The sequence below is a fragment of the Lissotriton vulgaris genome, chromosome 9, assembly GCF_964263255.1.
Source record: "Lissotriton vulgaris chromosome 9, aLisVul1.2, whole genome shotgun sequence".
In the NCBI taxonomy this organism is placed as follows: Eukaryota; Metazoa; Chordata; class Amphibia; order Caudata; family Salamandridae; genus Lissotriton; species Lissotriton vulgaris.
The window spans coordinates 23226406-23249874 of NC_141697.1; the positions used below are offsets into that span (position 1 = coordinate 23226406).

A 23469-nucleotide genomic window follows, 5' to 3' on the forward strand; every position below is an offset into this window, starting at 1 on the left:
CCCGGAAGCACCACCAGCTGATCCGCGCTGCCAAGAAAACTGCTTTCAAGGACCGGCTGGACAACAACGCCCACAACTGCAAGGAACTCTTCAACATCGTGAAAGAGCTATCCAACCCCAGCGCAGGTAACAACGACATCACCCCATCGCAAGACCTCTGCAACTCCCTCGCCTCCTACTTCCACAACAAGATCGCGGACATACACAACAGCTTCAACAACCAACCAACGCACACCACGACCGAACAACCACCCCCCACCACCACCCTCCACGCCTGGACTCCGATCAGCACCGAAGACACCATCCGCACGATGAACTCCATCCACTCCGGATCTCCGACCGACCCCTGCCCTCACCACGTCTTCAACAAGGCCGACGCTGTCATCGCACCCCACCTGCGAGTCATCATCAACACATCCTTCGACACCGCCACCTTCCCTGAGAGCTGGAAGCACGCCAAACTCAGCGCTCTACTCAAGAAACCCACAGCGGACCCCACCGAACTCAAGAATTACCGCCCCATCTCGCTCCTCCCGTTCCCAGCCAAAGTCATCGAGAAGACCGTCAACAAGCAGCTGGACGCCTTCCTGGAGACAAATGGATCCCTCGACCCCTCACAGTCTGGCTTCCGTGCCAACCACAGCACCGAGACCGCCCTCATCGCCGCCACCAATGACATCCGAGCCCTGATGGACAACGGAGAAACAGCGGCCCTCATCCTCCTAGACCTCTCCGCGGCATTCGACACCGTCTGCCACCGCACCCTAGTACAGCGCCTCAGCAACGTCGGTATCCAGGAGAAGGCTCTGGAATGGATCATCTCCTTCCTCGACGGAAGAACACAGAGAGTCCGCCTACCACCGTACAAGTCAGAGGCCACCGAAGTCATCTGCGGCGTCCCTCAAGGATCCTCGCTGAGCCCCACCCTCTTCAACGTCTACATGAGCCCCCTCGCGGCCATCGCACGCCAACACAACCTCAGCATAATCTCCTACGCCGACGACACCCAGCTGATCCTCTCCCTGACCAACGACCCCGCCGCCGCCAGAGCCAACCTGCACGAAGGGATGAAAGAGGTAGCCGAGTGGATGACGACCAGCCGCCTGAAACTGAACTCAGACAAGACGGAGGTCCTCATCCTGGGCTCTTCACCCTCCGCCTGGGACAACTCCTGGTGGCCTCCCGCCCTGGGCACCGCACCCAAACCGACAGACCACGCACAAAACCTGGGCTTCATCCTGGACTCCTCCCTCTCCATGACCAGGCAAGTCAACAACGTCTCCTCGGCGTGCTTCAACATCCTACGCATGCTACGGAAGATCTTCTGGTGGATCCCCACCGAGACCAGGAAGACCGTCACCCAGGCCCTCGTCACTAGTCGACTGGACTATGGCAACGCCCTCTACGCCGGCACCACCGCCAAGCTTCAGAAGAGACTCCAGCGGATCCAGAATGCCTCAGCCAGACTCATCCTCGACATCCCACGAACCAGCCACATCTCCGGACATCTGAGAGACCTGCACTGGCTCCCCGTCAACAAAAGAATCACCTTCCGCCTCCTCACCCATGCACACAAAGCCCTACACGACCAAGGCCCGAGCTACCTCAACAACCGAATCAACTTCTACGCTCCCAAACGCCACCTCCGATCGGCCAACCACGCCCTCGCCGCCGTCCCCCGCATCCGAAGAGCGACTTCAGGAGGAAGATCCTTCTCCTACCTGGCCGCCAAGATCTGGAACGCCCTCCCGACCGACCTGCGCCTGACCCAAGACCACCTCTCCTTCAGGAAGAAGCTGAAGACCTGGCTGTTCGAGCAGTAGCGGCACCCCCTCCCCCCAGCGCCTTGAGACCCTACGGGTAAGTAGTGCGCTCTATAAATGCCATTGATTGATTGATTGATTGACCCCGTCCCGGGTTTACAAAGACTTGTAACCCTGGGAGTGCACCAAAATCTTACACCTTCCCAGAGAAAGAGGAAAAAGCCGCCCCTTCCTGCACAAAAACAACTCTGCTTGATACTCAGGTACTCTTACACCATGGTGCAGGGGTGCCAGCGCAGGGAAAAGGACAGGAATTAAGTTATTGCCTTAAATATGATGCATTCCTGACCTTTCCCTGCCACGCTGTGCAGCCCAGCAAGGTGACTTGCCGGGCTGCACTGTGTAACTTCCCCATAAATAGGCCCAATAATGTTTGTTTCTTCTAATTGTGAAAATAAATATATTTCGCACTGGTTGAGTGTGCGTGCATGATGTGAGTAAGTGTATATAAAGATATATAATTGTTAATTTGAAATTAGAAATGTAAACGTGTGTGTTGCGTGTGTAAAATTATTTTATCTTGCTATTCATCTAATATATATATATGTGGTCAATCTATATACCTGTATAGATCATGAAAAAGGCCTGAAAGCAATCGAATGGTTTCTAGATAAACAAGCATTTACAATGCAACGTTCTCGCCTTTGCAAAAGTTAGAGCTATTGGCATTGTAAATGACAAACCGCCCGATTCATCAAACAAAATTGCGCTCGCAAAGGGCCAGATTCTGAGAATCTGGCCCTTTGCGAGTGCGATTTTTGCATTTGGGATTCAGCATCCCAAATGCAAAAATCGCTAATTGCAATCTCGCAATTTTGCGAGGAATTACATTTAAGGAATCTCTATTTGAGATTCCTTAAATGCAATTCATCATCCAAATTTTCTTTGCGAATTCGCAATTTCTGGCCGCAATTTACCGCGAGGTCAGACCTCGTGGTAAATTGCGAAAACTCAGAAAAATGCATTTAAATGCATTTTTCTGAGTTGCATGTTACACACACACATGTCCTTTGGACATGTGTGTGTGCAACACCTGTGTAAAATTTTATTTGAGGGGTGCTACAGGGTGTCCTTTGGGCACCCCTGGCACCCTTCAATTCGCTATCTTATTTGCGATTAGCAAATTGCTAATCGCAAATAAGGAATACTCCCCATTCATTCCTATGGGCCTTTTGGCCCATAGGAATGAATGGCGAGTTATTCCTTATTTGCGATTAGCAATTTGCTAATCGCAAATAAGGAATATGTAGGAATCGCATTTCTTTATGCAATTTCTACATGAATCCCGTTTTGCGAGTCCTTAATAGCGATTCGCTATGAATCGCTATTAGGGGCTCGCAAAACAGGAGAATGATAAATCAGGCTGTAATTTTGTATTTATGTGTTGGTTTTGAAAACAGATAAATAAATGGCATTGTCATTTACAATGCCAATAGCTTAATCTCTCGCAAATGTGCGACCCATTTGCAGCCCCCCCACACACACACACACAGAGCCACACACACACAGCCACACACATGGATGTGGTGGTAGTGGATCTGGTGGTGGTGGATGTGGTGGTGGAGGATGATGTGGTGGTGGAGGATGTGGTGGTGGAGGATGTGGTGGTGGATGTGGGGGTGGATGTGGTGGTGGTGAATGTGGTGGTGGTGATGGATGTGGTGGTGGATGTGGTGGGTGTGGTGCTGGTGGATGAGGTGATGGTGGATGAGGAGGTGGATGTGGTGGGTGTAGTGCATGTGGTGGTGGTGTATGTGGTGTTGGTGGTGGATGTGGTGTTGGATGTGGTGGTGGTGGATGTGGTGGTGGATGGGGTGGATGTGGTGGTGATGGATGTGGTGGTGGGTGTGGTGCATGTGGATGAGGTGGTGGTGGATGAGGAGGTGGTGGTGGATGAGGTGGTGGTGGATGGCTACAGTGTGGTTGGTAGAAACAAGTTGTGTGTTTTTGTGGGAGGCCACCAGACAGAACAAACGCAATTGTAAACCCTTTAACCATAGTTAGGAAAGAGGACAACTACCAGATCCCCGTGCTACCGAATATTCCAGAATCCCCTTTTGCACAACTACATGAAAGAAAAGATATAGCTCCTTTGAGGAAGTGCTTGCCTCACAGCTCTCTTCAACTCTGTCTTCCGGCCCCTGCTGGGGAATGACATACGTGACTCACTCACAGCTCCCCTGCACTGTTTGGGGGGAGGGGGTGCTTGTCTCACTCCCCTCTTACACTAGTTTGCTTAAAAGCACTTTTCGGTTGAAAGGCATGACTTTGATGTGCATGCCTTCGGGATACTGTTGCGCACATGAAACGCTCCTCCCATACCTCTCTTACAATCATCTTCCTTAACAGCACTATAGGGGGTTGAAATGCATGACTTGAATCTATAATCTTCCACTCATCTGCCTTCGGGATACTGTCGCGCACATGTAACGCTTTTCTCATACCTGTCTTACACTCATCTTCCTTAACAGCACCATTGGGGGATGAAATGCTTGACTCATACCTGTATTCCATTCAGCTGCCTTTACAGCGCTTATTGAGGGTTGAAATGCTTGACTCGCATCTCTCCCTTCCACTAATCTATTCTAACAACACTATTGGGGGAAAAAATGCAAGGCCCATATATGCCTTCCATTTATGTGCGTTAACAACACTGTTTAAGGATGAAATGCTTGACTCATATAGGTTTCCTACTGACGTATCTTAACAGTACTTTTCCGGGGGGTTGAAATGCTTGGTTCACGCTTCTCGTCCACGCTATTTGTTCCTGGACACCTAGCGGCGAGGAGGGAACAGCGGTGGAGGTGGTATTAGCACCAAGGTGGAGAATACTAAAATGACAAGGCTGTGGGTGGGGATGTGACATAAACACAGCAAGTTGCAGAGATAAGAAAAAAAGGAACTGCCGGAATGCCTAGTGCGCAGGGAACCGTAGAGCGCGTCTCACCGTTGGGTCTCATGTTGCAGCACAGGGCGGCCACCAGCATCAGCCTGGTCTCCATCTCGCCTCCTTGTGTTCTCCCAACACCAGTCTGCGCCTCTTGTTACTGACAGCCTCGTAAGTACGTCTCACACGGAGAACCGCCGCAGGCACGGGGGCCGCAGAAGGCTCCCGCCTTCAACCTCGAGCGCATTGGGATGATGCCGGCAGGGACAGCGCAAGTGGAGTCCCTCCTGAATGACAAACAGCACTTCTCCTCAGCCTTGCACAAAGCGCCGACCCGCTGACAACTCAGGCTGATGGGGCTGTCCAGGCGAGCGCGTGGTGGGTGGGAGCGCATGAAAGTTAAGAGGCACCTGCGCGTGCTCATCTGCTGTCCGGGGGCAAGCTCCAGGCGCGAGCTGAAAGACAAGCCGTGCGCATGCCCATGTGCTGTCGTCAACCAAGCTGATAGACACGCCGTGAAAAGCAGGCGCTGCCCGGGTGAGGAGCGAAGAAGCCCCTCCCGCCTGGCGTCGACGAGTCTTCCGTTTCAAGGCTTCTTGGTTGGTTGGCTATCAGTCAGAAACCAATCAGAAACCTATCAGAAACCAACCAATCAGAAACCTTGACTTCCTCCGGCACCAATCCCAGCGCGGCTCCTCGTCTGACGTCAGAGGAGCTGCGCTCGGGATTTCTGAGGCTCCCGAAGTTCCCGGGCTGCGGCGGTGTTTACGGTGAGGCAACTTACTTAGAATTTCCCTACAATGCCGCTGTGGGAGGCGGCGGTGATTTTAAACAGCGCTCCTTCTTGCACAGAGCTCCACAGTGCCTTCCCATGCGTAAGGGGAGAGGAGCCCGGTGAGTGGGGTTGAGGGTGGGGTTGTACGCGCGTGTGTCTGAGTGTGTATGTGCGTGCGTGTGTCTGCTTAAGGGGGGGTGCGTGTGTGTATGCAGCGTGTGTCTGTTTAAGGGGGGGTGCGTGTGTGTGTGTATGCAGTGTGTGTATGTGCGCATGCGTGAGTGTGGCTTTGTTTGAGAATGGGAAAATGAGGCACGGCGACGTGCGCGCTCACGAGGTAGAATCTCCGGCAGGAGACGCTCGTGACAGTCTGCTGTCTACATTCCCCCGAAAGTGATTACATTAGTTGTCTCCCTAGACAGCAAAAAGCTTCGCTTTTTGCTTTCGTCAAGGCGAGACCTATGCACCACAACATCTTCTTGTTCTCGAGTCAATTATACAAACAAATAAGAGGTACTTCTATGGGCTTGTGCTTCTCCCCCAGCTACGCGAACCTCTTCGTGGACTATTGGGAGAAGTACGAAACGTGGGCAGAACAAAATCGGACATGGACTGACAATATCTTAATGTGGACCAGGTATATTGATGACCTTTTTATTATTTGTCGAGGGGAGAGGACCTCGGCTGAGGATTATATCGCTAAGCTGAATAATAATACTAAAAACTTGAAGTTTACCAGCACAATCAGTGCCACTAATATCTGCTATTTGGACTTGGAAATATATATAAAAAACAACACGCTCCAAACGAAACTCTACAGAAAACCAACAGCGGGGAATGCAGTTTTGCATGCAGCTCGTTATCACCCGAAGAGTCTCGTTAGGAACGTTCCCTATGGTGAGCTGTTACGCTTAAAAAGAAACTGCTCAATGGAAAACGACTTTCAAGTAGCCAAATTTGAGGCTAAGCAAACATTCCATAACAGGGGCTATTCCAATAGCTTATTGGAACAAGCTTCATTGAAGGCATCTGCAGTCAACAGGAGGGATCTCCTGATGCCTAAAGATGTGCCAGAGGTGGGGGACGAAGTAAGAATGATCACCAAATTTAACACCAGATCTGGTGATCTTGTCCACATCCTAAGAAAAAACTGGCACATCCTAATGACTGACAATGTGCTTAAAAAACATCTAACACAGCAACCTTCAATAACTTATCAACGCTGTCAGTCATTGTCAGATCATCTGGCCCACAGTCATTATTCTAACAAAACAAAGTCAGTTACTGTGTTTAACCTAAAGGGGTTTTTCCCCTGCCTTCGCTGCAAAGCCTGCAAAGGGAGTAGAAAAATTTCAGAGTATCCTAATAGAACAGGGGAAGGCGGACCCAACAGAAAAATCATGAAATTGTTAAATTGTAACTCGGAATTCACCATCTACTGCCTTCAGTGCCCTTGTAAAAAAAGATACATAAGGAGTACCATCAACCCCACGAAGCTTAGGATCCTGGAACACATGCGGGCTATCACGAATAAAGATAGATCTTACCCAGTAGCCCGCCACTTTGCCGAATGCCATCAGAGCAATAGAGATCTGTTAAGCTTCTACTGTATAGATCACGTAAACAAACAAAAACGAGGGGGGGACAGAGAGAAGGCACTGAGAATCCTGGAGTCTAGGTACATAATCGATCTAAAAACCATGACTCCATGGGGCCTGAATAATGACGAGGAACTATGGGTCCATCTCTAGCGTAAGTGCATGGGATCATGCACTTTATACTGTAAATACGGATACTCTGGAAGTTAATCAGAAATAAAATTCATCGCTCCCTTTGAAACCCAGAAATGTCTTCTGCCCGCCATCAGTTGTAAATAGATCAATTAAAGTAAGAATGCCCATTCAGGGCTGCAAAACAGGAAAAACTAGAGGCAACCATATGAGGGTTTATTAGATCTTGTCAAGTCAAGTCAAGTAAAAGATTTATATAGCGCGCTACATACCCAGAGGGTCTCAAGGCGCTTGAAGAAGGGTAGGGAATTACTTGTCGAATATCCAAGTTTTAAGTTGCTTTCTGAATGCTAGGTGGTTCTGAGTGAGACGAAGGTGAGTGGGGAGTGAGTTCCAGGTTTTAGCTGCCAGGTAGGAGAAGGATATACCTCCCATGGTGGTTTTGTTGATGCGAGGTACGGTAGCAAGGGCTTGGTTGGAGGATCGCAGCTGGCGGGAGGGGGTGTAGAAGGGAAGTCGTGTGTTGAGGCATTCGGGTCCAAGTTCGTAAAGTGCTTTGTGTGCGTGGGTTAGGAGGCGGAAAGTAATCCTCTGAATTGACGGGGAGCCAGTGGAGGTTTTTCAGGTGACTAGAGATGTGGTCTTTACGCGGGATGTCTAGTATGAGTCTGGCTGATGCGTTCTGGATGCGTTGGAGTTTTTTCTGGAGTTTTGCAGTGGTACCGGCGTATAGGGTGTTTCCGTAGTCCAGGTGGCTTGTAACCAGTGCATGGGTGACCGTTTTTCTGGTTTCGGTGGGGATCCAGCGAAATGTTTTTTTGAGCATGCGAAGAATGTTGAAGCAAGATGATGAAACGGCGTTGACTTGTCTGTTCATAGAGAGTGAGGAGTCCAGGATGACGCCCAGGTTCCGTGCGTGGTCCGTCGAGATGGGTGCTTTTCCAAGGGCCTCTGGCCATCAAGAGTCATCCCAGGCGGAGGGGGAGGTACCTAAGATAAGGACTTCTGTTTTGTCTGAGTTCAGTTTCAGACGGCTATGCTTCATCCACTCGGCTACTTCTTTCATTCCTTCATGTAGGTTGGTTTTGGCGGTGTTAGGGTCTTTGGTGAGTGAGAGGATCAGTGGAGTGTCGTCAACGTAGGAGATGATGTTGAGCTTGTGTTGGCGTGCGATGGCCGCGAGGGGGCTCATGTATACGTTGAAGAGGGTGGGGCTGAGTGAGGATCCTTGTGGTACGCCGCAGATGACTTCAGTGGCCTCTGACTTGAATGGTGGGAGGCGGACTCTCTGGGTTCTTCCGGTGAGGAACGAGGTGATCCATTCCAGTGCTTTTCCTTGGATTCCGATGTTTCTGAGGCGTTGTAATAGGGTGCTATGACAGACTGTGTCGAAGGCTGCGGAGAGGTCGAGGAGGATGAGGGCGACTGTGTCTCCATTGTCCAGTAGAGTTCGAATGTCGTCTGTTGCTGCGATGAGGGCGGTTTCCGTGCTGTGTTTGGCTCGGAAGCCGGACTGTGAGGAGTCGAGGGATTTGTTGGTTTCGAGGAAGGCGGCGAGCTGGTTGTTGACAGCTTTCTCGATGACTTTGGCCGGGAATGGAAGGAGCGAGATGGGGCGGAAGTTTTTGAGTTCGGTGGGGTCAGCTGTGGGTTTTTTCAGAAGGGCGCTAAGTTCTGCGTGTTTCCAGCTCTCCGGGAAGGTGGCGGAGTTGAGGGAGCAGTTGATGACGTCTCGGAGGTGTGGTGCTATGATGGAGTCTGCTTTGTTGAAGATGTGGTGAGGGCATGGGTCTGTGGGGGATCCTGAGTGGATGGAGTTCATCAGGTGGATGGTGTCCTCAGTGGAGATTGGGTTCCAGTTATTAAGGATGTTCAAGGGGGGTGAAGGTCCTGCAGAAGGTTGGGTGGGTTGGTCTCCGGGTCGGTTGTCGAAGCTGTTGTGGATGTCTGCGATTTTGTTGTGGAAGAATGAAGCTAGGGAGTCGCAAAGGGTTTGAGAGGGAGTGATGTCGTTGGAGTTGGCTGAGGGGTTGGTAAATTCTTTGACGATGTTGAATAATTCCTTGCTGTTGTGGGCGTTGTTATCTAGTCGGTCTTTGAATGCGGCTTTCTTGGCAGATCGGATTAGTTGGTGGTGTATGCGGGTGGCGTTTTTGAAGGCGTCCCTGGTGCTGGTGTTTGGGTCTTTTTTTCAGGCCTTCTCAAGGGAGCGACAGAGTTTCTTCGATTTCTTAAGATCATCGTTGAACCAGGAGGCGTTTTTGCTGCCTAGTTTGATTTGATGTTTTTTCAACGGTGCTAGGATGTCGGCGCTGTTGGATAGCCATTGGGTGAGGTTAATGGCTGCTTGCTCGGGGTTTGAGGAGTGGGCAGGGGGGTTTTGAAGAAGCGATGAGGAGATCTGGTTGATAGTGATTTTGTTCCAGTTTCTTCGCAGAGTAGGTTGAGGATGGTTGTGAGTTGTGGTCTTATTGTAGATAAAGTGAACGCAGCTGTGGTCCGTCCAATGGAGAGTTGTGGTGTGACTGAAAGAGACATGTTTGCTGGAGGTGAAGATAGGGTTGAGTGTGTGACCTGCAGTGTGGGTGGGGGTAGTGACAAGTTGTTTGAGTCCGAGGTTGGCGAGATTGTCCAGAAGGGAGGTGGCGTTGCTGTCATTGCTCTTTTCCAGGTGAAAGTTGAGGTCTCCCAATAGAATGTATTCCTCGGAGGGGAGGGCGTGTGGGGTGATAAAGTCAGTGATGTTGTCGCTGAATTGTGCACGGGGTCCTGAAGGTCGGTAGAGGAGGGAGCCTCTGAGTGTGGTCTTGGGGTCGGTGTGGATCTGGAAGTGAAGGTGTTCGGCGCTGGCAAGGTTGACGTCTGAGCTGGTTGAGATGCGGATGGAGTTCTTATGGACGATAGCGATGCCTCCTCCTGTTTGGTCGGTGCGGTCCTTATGGATGATCTTGTATCCTTCCGGGATGGCAATGGTGATGTCTGGGGCTGATGAGGCGTTCATCCATTTTTCTGTTAGGAAGGCGACGTCGGGAGAAATGGTGCCTAGTAGGTTCCAGAGGTCGATGGCGTGTCTGTGGACCGAGCGGGTGTTGAGCAGGATGCATTTTAGGTGGTTGGAGTCAGATATCTGTTGTGTGTTCGTGGATGAGGAGTTGTTCTTGGTCCCGTCGAACTTGCAGGAGTTGCAAGAGAAGGGTCCATGGGTGTGTCCAGGAGCGGCTTGGACGCAGTTGGGGAGACGGCTGGGGTTTTGGGCTAAGAGGGTGGTGGCGTCGTATGTAATGCGGGTGGGGTGGGTGGTACGAGGGCCAGGGGGTCTGGCGCTGGGCGCGGTCCAGGAGCGGACGGGCGTAGACGGGCTTACCTTTGGCGCACCTTCGACGCGGCCGCAGCGCGTGGACGCTGCGCGTTGGGACATTTGTCTAACATGGAAAGTGGGGGGGCGGAGCGTGGGAGGGGCAGCAGCTGGGAGGCGGTAGCGGGGAGGAGGGGCGGGCCAGGGAACTGCAACACAAACAAAATGGAGGGTCAAAGGGAAAGTGAGGCAGGGGCAGCAAATGGATCAAAGCGCCTACTGTACAATCAAAGCTCCAGCAAGCACAGAGAGCCACAGCAAATGTCGCGCTGCAATGCAGAGCGGAGCGAGCGGCGCCGAAGGCAAATCCAGGTCAGCTTAAAGCTCTCAAAAACGAGCTACGGTGCAAGGCAAGCACAGCGCAAATACAGGAAACACACAGCGCTAATAACAATACCCAAATGCGACCAGCAGCACCCACAGTGCGTGAGACCAGGGAGTGAGGGAGGGAGCGACCGTTCAGGAGCAAGTCTGGGCGGTCTTGCTCCTGAATATAAACAATTGGGAATACATCCCCCAATCGCTAAAATTATAAGCTATACAGTTGTTAACATATACTCTGCCCTCATAATTGTCTGATTCTTTTCCTTATTATTATCATTTCAACTGGTATGTAAATAATATGATGAAATGTTTGTTGTATTCTATGTTTTTAATGAGCACTGAGCATTTTATATTTAATTGCGCTAAGTTTTTTATACCATGTGTTAAAAAGAGAATACACGCTATAAGATGGCCGCCACATTTGTGATTTTAAAAGACATTATCTATGTCAATGATGTGGGTAGTGGCCAATTGGTTTTAATACAGCACATTTTTTTCACAAACAAACTGACACTGACGAAGCTAGAGTAGCGAAACGCGTCTGTCGGGGGTGAAGGGGGGTTTGCAAATAAAAATTTCTTAACCGGATTCCAGTGTGCTCGCCTTTTTCTACTTGGATAAGTGGAAAGTGTCGTGAAGATATATATTTATGTGTATATATATATATATGTGTGTATATATATATATATATATGTGTGTATATATATATGTGTGTATATATATATGTGTGTATATATATATATATGTGTGTGTATATATGTGTGTATATATATGTGTGTGTACATATATATATATTTATATATATATATATGTATAAATAATATATACAGTAGATGTATAGATAATGATGTATCCTTGTAACAATTAAGTACATGTGCCCGCTTGTGCAAGAAGGACATTTTTTAATACCTCCACCATGCAGGGGCAACTAGTTCCAAGTGGTTATGTTAGTTTGTGACACACACCTAAATAAATTCACTTCGCTGTGGCATCAGAGAATGCGTGCAGTGGGGAGTGTCCACTGTCCACTGTCTTTCTTCTGAAAGAAGTGGGCATGCGATGTAGTAACACACCAAGGTTTATCTGTCATCTATACTATCACTTTGCTGAGTGCATCGGAGCTCAGACTTATTAACATTCATTTCATGCGGCTCTGGGCAGCAAGACAGCGTGATGTGCTGTGTCGAAGGCAGAGAGCAGGAATGCAACATTTATTCATTTATCAAGATATGTCGCGTTCCTGCTGGTGCTGCCACAGTGCCAATGCAGGCACCCTTGCGCCATGGTGCAAAGGTGCGACATACGTATCACATCACCTTGGATTGTTTGTGCAGGAAGGGGATGCCCCCTTGCACAACCGCAATCCTTACAGGCAAAGCCAACACACACAACAAACGCTTGATAAATCGAGGCCTGGGCTGGCAGGGAGTAGTGGTGCGTGGTGTCAGACTCCGCCTGACAGGCGTGTGTTTCACCGAAGAAGTGAATTCAACATCGAATGAATGATTCTGTCTGGATTCTGAATCTGATCCAGCATGAGCTAGCCAGCTGCTCGGCGCTCGCTTGGGCTGATTATTTGAGTAGTGATGCCGACTCCTCTGTACAGGCCTATGAAGCGATTAAGATAGCAGCATATCAGTGAGTTACCGTTCTTCTCTGTGCCTTAATGTAGCTCATACAGTTCCAATATCCGTGATGTGCAGTGCTGTGCAAAGAGAGACTGAGTTGGCGCATCAAAGGGGACGGAGAAGCACAGATCATTCGTTGCAATGCGTTAGTATTTCAAATTGTAGTTTAAGTTTAGGAAATTAGGAATAGTGCAATAGGCTGTGGGATTTCAAAACTGCAATGCTACTGCATGTGCCTGTTAAAATATTTTTTTAAGAGAGTAACTGTACCACTAATATATTTTTCAATCTTCTTTATTTCTTACACCAGCACCCAAGGGCAAGAGGGCATCAGAGCAGTGCGAAGAAGGGGCTGCCACCTCGAGTGCTGTGGTGGGTGTAACCAGCGCCGCAGCAGACAGTTCTGTTGGCCCCAGTAAGTCCTGTTTTTATTATCTCCCTAACTTTTACCTTTCCACATGGAAAATAATTTGACCTCATAAATTTTATTTTATACTGTCTACTTTTTTTTCAACTCCTCTATCTAATGTTTGTTAAATTATTATCCCTGCATTATCCTTTTTAGGTTTTGCCTGAGCCAGTGCATGCGTTGCTCGGCGAGACATTTGGTGTGTGGGTCTACAAAGTGCTATCACACATTTTTGGCAGGCATTGAGCGTGCGGTTACGCGCACAATGACCAGCAGAGGCGCCATATGGCTTTCCTCTCTCGTCATGGTGCGCGCACACCGCTCGCCAGCCTGCTTTTGCCTTTGTGTGAATTCCTCGCGGCACCCTTTCCTTTCGCTCTGCCCCTCACCCACCACAGTGCGCAATAACTTTCGCGGCCGCGTTACTTTCACAGCCGCGCAGCCAATGCTTGTTTATTTTGTGGGTTAGCACTGGCGCAAACATGGGGAGTACACATACAAATCTTTACTTAAAGCACAGTAGAGTGTGTCTTTAAAGATGTTGCTGCGCATGCCTACACGTGAACAAGCTACTATTAATTCTCTGGGGGTTGTGGGGCTCCTCCTTTCACCCAGTGACCTGCTCTGGATTTCAGCAGTGCCTGTGAAGATGCTATTATTTAATCCCCGGGGGCTGTGGGGCTCCTCCTTTCACCCAGTGACCTGCTCCTAATTAGCAACAATGCCGGGCGCATTTGTTTTTTAGCAAACTAAATAATGTTGCCGCGCGTGCCTACATGTTACATAATGTGTGCAATAATGATATTACCTTGAGAGAGATTTTGGTATCGCGCATCTTTGATAGCATAGTAAATAATGTTGCCGCGCGTGCCTACATGTTACATAATGTGTACAGAAATGTTGAAGTGCACTATATTATCCTGAGAGCGATTTTTGGTATCTCGTATCTCTGAGTAATTCCATATGGAGCAACCGTCCTTGCAAGACTTACATCTTAGAGACCAGCGAACCAGGCTCAGCTGTGTAACAGCATCTTCCACTGTGCCTTATTCTGCTTCACTTAGCCTCACTGTGCCTTGGCTCTTCCTTTCATCCATTTGGACCTCAGTCCAGTCAAGGGAGACAGCTGGACCGTTCCTGCGGAGGTGAGGCACCCAGTGCAGTTCTGCCCTACTTATTATGAATTCCCCGGGGGCTGTGGGGCTCCTCCTTTCACCCAGTGATCTGAAATGGCTTTCAGCAAGGCCCGTAGAGAAGCTGACCTCAGCTCCGGCTCAGTGCTAACACTGGGTTGTTTATGGCGCTTCCTGCTCCGGGTTTCCTGTTTTATAACAACCGCTTGAACAGCTTCTTTGCACTACAGACACTCGTGTCTATACATAGTGCGCATTGACCAGCTCCATATGGAGGAATCGACCTCACAAGACTAACATGCGTGGATCAGGGTCCCGGGAACAGTTGAGTAACAGCATCCCGACTATGCATTATTCCGCCTCACTCAGCCTCACAGTGTCTTTGCTCTTCCTTTCATCCATTTGAACCTCAGCCCAGGTAATGGACACAACTAGACCGTCATGGCTGGAAAGGATCCTGTGTAGGTAACCCACCCAGTGCAGTTCTACCCTGGTTACTATTCATTCCCCGGTTACGGTGGGGCTCCTCCTTTCACCCACTGACCCACTCTGGCTTTTAGCAAGTCCTGCAGAGGGGCTGACATCCACTGGGTTGTTTACAGCGCTTCCCACTCTGGGTTTACTGTTTCATAACAATATTGAATTGTAAACATCACTGGTACCGTTTCTTGGCGCTTTACACTACGTTTAATTAAACGGGAGTGTGAACAGCTTTATTACTTCCTTATCTATCCTCTGCGTCTCCTCTCCTTAGCCAGCCCTTGTAGTACACTCCTTTCAAGAGGGCTTAATTTAAGCCGGAGTCTGGCAGAACGCCCATTACATTGGGCTCCTGGCACAATATGCAGCAGAAGGAAAAAGAAGGGATACACTGGCATTCTGCTCGCGTTGTTTTGTTTCATTCATTAGTCCATATTGCTAATCTTAATTCGGTTCAGGAGCACATGTTTCACAACTATAATTTATATAGTCTTTTCAGATGATCTATGGTTGTTTTATTTGTTCACAATTTCATGGACATAGTTTGCCAAGGGATTCGTTACCATTGAAAAATTATGAATTCATTATATTATATAATATTTATGCTTTTGCGATTCAATGCCAAAAGATCCGGATGTGTTGTAATAAAATGCATAGGCAAATTTGCTTTACATTTGAATATTTGAGTTTCAAAGGAGCTTAATTTCAGCCTGAGTTTGACTGAACGCACGCCAAAATTCTAATAAAATATTATAGTTTACTCAAAAAACACACATATAAACATTAATAAACCGACACTAGACATCATGGCATTTGATTTAAAATCAACATCGCTTTAAAATATATTTATAATGTTCACGCACGCTCAACAGTGATGCTTTATCTATAACCACTGCATTGGCATAGCCAATAGGACTCGCCTTTGGAACCTTATAAGTATTTAGTTATCCAGCACAATATCCTTGGTGCAACAGCAGCAACTGTTGCATGGCTAAACACTTATAAGACCCCAAAGGCGAAACCTATTGGCTATGCTAATGCTTGTTTTCTATATTTCCAGTTTCTGTAGCTGATTTTCTCTTGTCTGTAGCTTTCTATTGCTCTTTTAGTACGCTTTCCCTCCCCCCTCTCTTATATGTCTTCTGGTACTGTAAGAGAACAGATTTTTAGTACCCTGAAGAGGATTGCAGGCCCAAGTAAGCAAATCTATTCACCACACGTTTGTTAAAAAGACTTTCTTGCTCAAAAAGTAAAAAATAGAGGGAGTGGCCGTGGCCATGCACCCCCGATGGCGCCTTATCATTTATACATTATACCTGCAGTTTCCATGACCGTGCCGGATGGCAGGAAAAGAATGAGATGCAATTCCATTTGCCAACCAAGACCATATGTTCTTCACTGGCCATTCCACCGTGCTTCACTCTCGTCATATCTCCATGATCTACAACACCCCCAAACATCCACCAAGGTATAAGAGCTAAGGATCTGCCTCAGTGCACCTCTGAGGTGCTTCTTACCCCCTTCTTACCCCCTTCACCGATCATTGCATTACCAGACCCTCCCTTCCCCCCACGCATAAAATCTACCCCTGAGGAAAGTGCAACATGAAAGCCCCCGCATAGTACTAGTGGCTCAGGCCATTGATACAGCTCCGCCAATGAATAAGGAAACACGGAAGGGTGGTCCTCACATGGACCATAGACTACACAGATAGTGAGTTGCAAGTCCCCTCTCGGAATTACTGCAATCAACCCTCGACCTCCTACATCAGCCTTAGTTTTAACCACCGCCCAGTAGGAATCATGAACTAGGACAGCCACCCCCCTACTGGTCGGGTTAAAACAAGACACAGCCAGAACCCTATATCCAAGCTTGCTTAGCAGTGTGGTTTGATTACCAGACAGATGTGTTTCCTGAATAAAAACTATATGCGGCTTAGGAGTGTGCAGCAACTCTTTTATCAGCTTACGCTTATTAATGGCTTTCATGCTTTTAATATTCTAAACAAGAATATGCAATTGTTGGCCATGACCAGTCTCTCTTGAACTAGTCATTGTTGTCTGACCCATATTTTGACGCACACACCCTCCCCTCCTCCCCCTCCCCCATGATCAGTAGGATATGCACCTTTTTGTCTAAAACATCTATATATTCTGTTGATGCCCATTTTCCCTTTCTTCTTGCCCTTAATGCTTCCACACCTTCGCTAGTGAACCCTCCCCCCCCTTACCTTGGCCTGCCACCCCCAATCACTCCCCATCCCAACATGCCCACCCCCCAACCATCCTTTGCCCAGACCCTGAGCCCAAACCACCAAACGCCCCTGATAGACCAGCACTGACCACCAGATTGGACGGCAAAACCTCACCACCTGAAATGTCACAAAACCAATTTCAATCAAAATAACAATTGTGATGCCGCAACAAATGCAAAGTATTGAATGAGACTATAGGAGGCCCAGAAGAAGACGGAGACAAACAACAGATCAAACAGAACACATAATTACTCTAAGAAGAAAGAGATACAATGAGTCGTAACTCCAGCAACTCCTATGTCCGGAAGTCATCACTTAGTGGAAGACCACAAATGTAACAGTTTGTTCCTTTGCTTTGGCATTGTCCTGACAGAAATATGTTCGTCCCTCAAATCCAATCAGATGATAGGGCAGATTCAGCAATGAGACTGTAGCTCTGCTTTCGGGAAAGCCTGAGTGAGCTCACGAAGCTGCCAGCGACGTACTGTAGTTCCATGGCAAAAATCAAACCACACAAAGAATTCTATCCTGCATGTTTTGACAGGGGAATGTGGCGAGCCACCTGGCAGATCTCCTGCTGTAAAATAAAATTCTCGATGTAAATGAGGATGGCCCGAGGGTAGCGGGCAGCCCTCCTTTTCCTGGGTTGCCGAAAAGGAAAATGATGTGTCCTTTGAAACATAGAATCCATATCACAGTTGCTTAGGGCAAGAAAAGCTTCTCTGTAGAGACGCACAATGTAGCTTTTCGGATCGTCCCCCTCGCTATCCTCTGGGATGCCCAAAACTCTGAGGTTTTTCCTCTGTGATTGATTTCCCAAATCTTCCAATTTATTAGTGAGACCATTCAACTGAAGCTCATGTTTCCGGATGGCGGTTGCACTCTCTTTCATTTTTCCTGAAGGGTAGCCAGGACCACTTACAAAACTGTTAAAGACTGTTGAGAAGGAAGGAATGAGGGAGTCTTCTGTAATGGAGGGATAGAATTTGAACTCGTAATTTCCAGTCGCTCCAGGTCCCATAACAATTCTTTCTCTCCTAGTGTCAGTGCAGGGTCAAGTTATTTTTGGGCAAATACTTTACCAACCAGATCTTCTATCTGGTGAGTTGTTAATGCCTTAAACATACCGACCACTACACTCCCAACAATTGCAGCTTCACCGGAATTCTTTCTTGGATCTGGAACCAATGGCCTCCTAGGTGCCATTAACTCCATATCTCCTGTGCCGTCATCCTCTTACTCTGCCATCTCCAAATCTGATGCACTTCAGAATAGGATAAAGGAAAAAAGGCTTAAGCTGACTCTTGCTGATTTGTATCAAGGCTTTGGGTGACCGTAGCGGCTGAATCATCAGACCAGCCCAGCTATAGTACTGGGACCCCCTGGGGGTTGCACGGTTTTGGCCCTATCACTTTAAGTACATTGTCCGGCCCAGTCAACCCATTCTGGTTTGATTGAATGGCAAGTTCTGTTTTATCCGAAAAGGATCCACAAATCACAGGAGAACTCACAAGAAAGTTAGAGGAAGTGGAGAGAGAGAGGCACCTGCAGAGTCCAATGGAGAAGCCATATTGTTGTTTAGTCCAATGGAGAAGCTATATTGTTGTTTGACCCCTGAAGGCCATTACTGATTACATCATTAGGCTTTTTGGGTGGTCTATCAATCTCAAGTGGCCTCCCGGGACTGCCAGAACCACCAATTGTACAGGTTGTATATACTGGCCTATGGTCTTCTGGGCGGTGGCTGGCTGAGAACCAACAGCAGAGTCTGGGGAGGATAGAATAATTTAGCATCATTTGTTACTCTGTCCTTCCCGCTTCCTCTAAATGTGTATTCTCTGGAGGCGGCTCCAGCAATATCAAACCAGGTGCACTAGCTTTCCCTGTATTAAAGATCTTCTCCATACTCTACACTTTCTCAGCCCTCTCCCCCATCATTGTCTTGGATGAGGAGGAAATAATTTCCCACAGTGTCAGGCGCTTTCCTGATGCAGTGTAGACTATAGGAGCGACCAATATGCCTAACAATGCTGATGGACCAACTAGGCCAAACCAGTCACTACAACTGCAATTTGAAAACTCTGTCATGGTTGAAGATGGTAATATTCACACCGCCAAACCAGAAGGGGCTGGGACCTGAGCTGACCACACTCTGTGAACCAGTCGAGCACCCCTTTGAGGACCTCCCTTGCAAGAAGACCAGAGTGGGATGAAACTTCACACCTAAATCGGCGAAGAAACTGTGCTGGTGCTACCCCCGCTGTGTGCGTCTACATCTGGCCACTCCCCTCAACATCACTGCCCATCTGATCAGGGGAAAGGGAAGAGCCACTGTGGTTACCGCTGCCTTCCTTCGACGTGGCTTTCTGTTCACTTCATTTTGGCCTTGGTGTGGCTAAAAATTACGTTAATCCTGCCTTGTGCCTGCCAGCACTGCAACATCACCACAAACAATTGAGGTACATCTCAGTGGAAGCTCGAGGAGGCTTCAATGTCTTCTCACATCGAGGCGCGGGCCGCCATCTCGCCACATTGCTTGCTTATTGACAAATTAAGCAAGACCAATTAAGGGAGGCAGATATCCCACCCATCATCATCACCTCCCTGCCCATGCTATTTTGCCACCTGTGACCTAACTGCAGCATGGTTCAATTCGGCACTGCGGTGTTGGCTGCACAATGTGTTCCTTTTTCAGTTAATGCAGAATTATGAAGGTTGCAATTCATTACAAACCGAAAACAAGGTGTTTCCCAGTGCCCACTCAGCCAACTCCTAGTAGTACTTCACTCAATCATTCTTTTCTTTTGTCTCAGCCTGCCAAAAAATTGAAAATTCCATTCTTGGTACGTGCCATATTTTTCCGCCAAAGTGATTTATATTTTATGACTTCCATGACTGATATCAAATGTTTCCCTTTAGTCATTCGTCAACCACAGTGACTAATTGAAAGTGTAGTAGGTGATGAACAGTGACACTCCACTATTCTATAGCTAAACTCCAACCTAGCTAATCCCTCTAACTTACCTTGCGGTAGTGTAACTTTTCCTACTTCCAAGCGTATGTATTTATTGAAAATAATTTGTGGTGGAGGCCAGGGTGTAATGTGGGACTAAGTGGCTGATTTAAAGATTGGCGGATGGGATACTCTGTGACAAACGTGACAAATAAAATCTATCCTGTTCCCTTCCCTGTATGGTAGTGCATTATTTTTTCCACTGTCTGCTTATGGCAGACAGGATATCCGTTGTACGTTACATGTGTGACATAGTATTTATCCATCTGCCTCTTCTAAGTTTGCAGTCCTAGTAGAATTCAAAAGGCAGTCGGAGAAAAGCAGGGCCATTGGAATTAAAAGTTGAATAACTTATCCATTAGAGCATCCCCTAAAACATGCTGCAGACTGCAGAGAGTAGCAGACCCGGCGCTAGCATGCCTCCATTACAGTTGCACATCAAGAATACTATTAATTGTGCTGCATATACGACTTACTCATTAATGAGAGGTAATTTTTGTACACAAAGTGTCTGTTTAGTTTCACTATGAAATCCTTTAAACGAAATAAATAACTGTTATTCTGGTTGTAGTCTGGCTTTATTTCTTGCATTAAGTGCTACTGTGTGATGAAATCTTGGCCCTGTGAGTGATCACATCAAAAATTCCAATGGCCTTTGGGGACCAGCAATGTTCAGCTAGTGTGCTACTATATAAACGCGTTTTTTGCATAGAGCATTACAGTTTGTGATTTTTTAATTTTTTTCCTTTCTTGATATAGCTACTCCTGCTGGTGGAGCTCGACCGTCCCGGCAGCAGTTAGCCGCCCGACAGCGGAGCCACAGGATGGAGGCCATTGCAGCAGAATATCGCCAGCTGGTGGTTTTGGAGGAGGAGAAGGAGGAGGAGGAGGAAGCCCGTGCCTACTGTCTCTCCAGCCAGCCTAGCCCACCGCCTCCGGCGCAGCCATACCAACGCCAGCACCGCCGCCACCGCCCCCAGCAGCCAGGAACCACCACTGCTGCTACCCAGAAGAACCGACCCCCCACTTCATCAACAGACCGCCTCCTCCGCTGCGCCCTACATGAGCTACAGCTGATTCATCTTGGCCAGAAGCACCTGGCACAAGAGGTGGCATACCTTCACGCCCGCCTAGATGCCCTCTAGGAAGTCCTTTTTTTGATAGACATTTTTGGTTAGCAGGACTTTTGTTTTGGGTGCAGAGGTTGGGATTTGGGAAGGGAAGTTGGGGCTAGGTTAAGACTTTGGACATTGGTGCAACATTGGGATATCAGTTTGAGGAGAGGAAAGGTTCTGTTGTAGGTGGAGAGGCTGTGTCTCCTGTTTTTAAACAATAAATGGGTTGTTTGTTTCTTGCATATCACTGACAATCGGTCTTTTGTCTGTGCACTTAGAGCTGCCGTCTGAACAGTCACAAACTGTGTGCATTAACTTTTCCTCCTATCAATCAATCAATCAGGATTTATATAGCGCAGCTATTCACCCGCGAGAGTATCCAGGTGCTGAGAGCCATCTGCTTGGGTGGAATAAGTTGAACCACCAGGTCTTGAGTCCCTTTCAAAATTTCTGAAGAGAGGTTGCGGTCCGGAGGGGAAGCCTGCTCCAGAACTTCATGGTGAGGTAAGAGGAGGAGCGTCCTCCACTATTGCTTTGGTGGATGTGGGGATGGTGAGCAAGAGTGGGGGAGGTGGATTGCAGGGGTATCTGGAGGGTTGGTGGAAGCTCAGGCGGTGTTTAATGTATGCTGGTCCTTGATATGGGCAGGGTTTTTTAGGCTTGGGTCAGCATCTTGAATGGACATCTTATGTGGACGGGGAGCCAGTCAAATATATTGAGGTGAGGGGTGATGGGGGTCCGTTTTGGTAGGTCGGGATGAGTCTTGCTTCTGAGTCCTGTATGGTCTGCGGTCTCTATAGGAGGTGCATGGTAATTCCTGCATAGAGTGCGTTGTTGTAGTCTGGTGGCTAGTGGCGAGGGCTTGAGTGACAGCATGTCTGGTGCTGCCTGGGAACCATTTGAAGAGCTTTTGGGTCATACAAAGAGTGAATAAGCAGGCAGAGGAGACGGCGTTGGTCTGGTTTATCCTGGTGAGTTTGCTGTCCAGGATAATGCAGAGGTTCCGCCATGGTCTGTTGGAGTGGGTGAGGGTCCGAGTTCAGCAGACTGCCAGGAATAGTTCCATGGGGACTAGACCTTTCCGATCTGATTATAAAGACTCTTCATATATTTATTTGCTAGGTTACTTACTTTACTTATACATAAACAATACCCGCGACCAGAGTGGGAAGAACACACACTAATCTGTCTTATTGCTTGATGAGGCTAACTTTTGCCACTTTTGCAGCACCCCTCCACTTATTAATACCAGTTAGTTATACCCTTGTCCCACTACCCTCTGTAACTATATTGACTGCTAGGGGGTATACCTATTCTTATTGCATACAACATACATTAAAAAATCTTAATCTTCAGTAGAAAGTACTAACTAAACAAGTTCACTTCACTTCTTAGTTCTCTTACCTGAATAGATGAAGCGATGGCTGCTACCTCTCTCAATCCTCCAAACCCTTATTGCTCGGTTTCCCAGGGTCTCTTCTTAATTGTGGTGGTAGTAGTGGGGTAATGCTAACATGGAAGACACCACAAGCGAGGTCACACTCACACCTAGGTGAACTTAAACTAAAGGATTATTCAGAAGGATTATCCATCACAGGCAACTAGCCTGAAAGAAAACAAGGAGTTAGTATTTTTTTTTATTATCATACCTTATCCAAGACTGAGACCAGACTACCACCATGACACAAAGACCAGATAATGCAATAACTAGCAGCAGTTACTTATGAGCCCTGGGGAGCTAGTATTTCATTTATTAACAATCAAAACTAAGCTCACAAAATCCTGGAGTCAGGAGTGCACTCAGGAGGTTAAGCATTTTGTTGCTCGAATGTGGATTTACCTTAAAAAATGAAAGACAAGAGACTTTTGGCAATCAGGAACAGTTGGTTTAATTAAATGCAGTGGCTGGGAGCATAGGCAACAGAGTTGGGGGTCTGAATGCTGTCTGAACGCACATGGGTTTCGGCTGTCAATTTATACATTACATGAAGCATCATCAATTCATTTGGGCATTCCCGTGGAGATGGAAATTTGGGACTAGTCATGGAGTTATAAATCTGGCCATTTGTTAAGCTTCGCAGGTGGGTCTCAACCTTGTGTGGGCACAATACTGGGCCAGTAGGTACGTGTCCAAATGTCTGGCATGGGAAGCACATGATTGCTGCATGTAATGTCCATGTTGTCTACTGATTGCCTGAGTGTTACTAATTTAGTGTGACATCTGAAATTTTGGTGTTTTCAGGATGTGTGCCTTTCTGGCCAAACGTTTTATTAGGGCCAGCCTCCTGAGACCATTGTGGTGTTGCTGCCTATCTGTGAGATCGATCTGGGTTTTCCTAGTCATGCCTTTGTTTAAGGGTTATGTGTCCCCCCCCCCCCCCCCCACCTGTGATCTGTCAATCATTTGCCTCAGGCCTAGGCCCTAGTGTTGTATAGTTCCTAAAAATACATAGGATCTGCAATTTTGTTGGACAGTATAAACTAAGGGCTTGGTGTCTAGACTGATTCCGGACTCCCCCATAAGATACGTTAGCCCATAGACC

The 23469-nt window shown here is 47.9% G+C and overlaps 1 protein-coding gene across 1 annotated transcript in view; it reads left to right on the top strand.

Annotated features, from left to right (window-relative positions):
- Positions 1-21052, top strand: part of LOC147689551 (uncharacterized) — a 31524-nt gene extending 10472 nt beyond the window's left edge. The window contains exons 2-3 of the mRNA XM_086936562.1: positions 12833-12937; positions 20571-21052. Coding sequence (XP_086792688.1) covers positions 12833-12937; positions 20571-20956 — 491 coding nt within the window. The 3' untranslated portion in view covers positions 20957-21052. The remainder of the gene's footprint in view (positions 1-12832; positions 12938-20570) is intronic.
- Positions 21053-23469: the final 2417 nt, after the last annotated feature.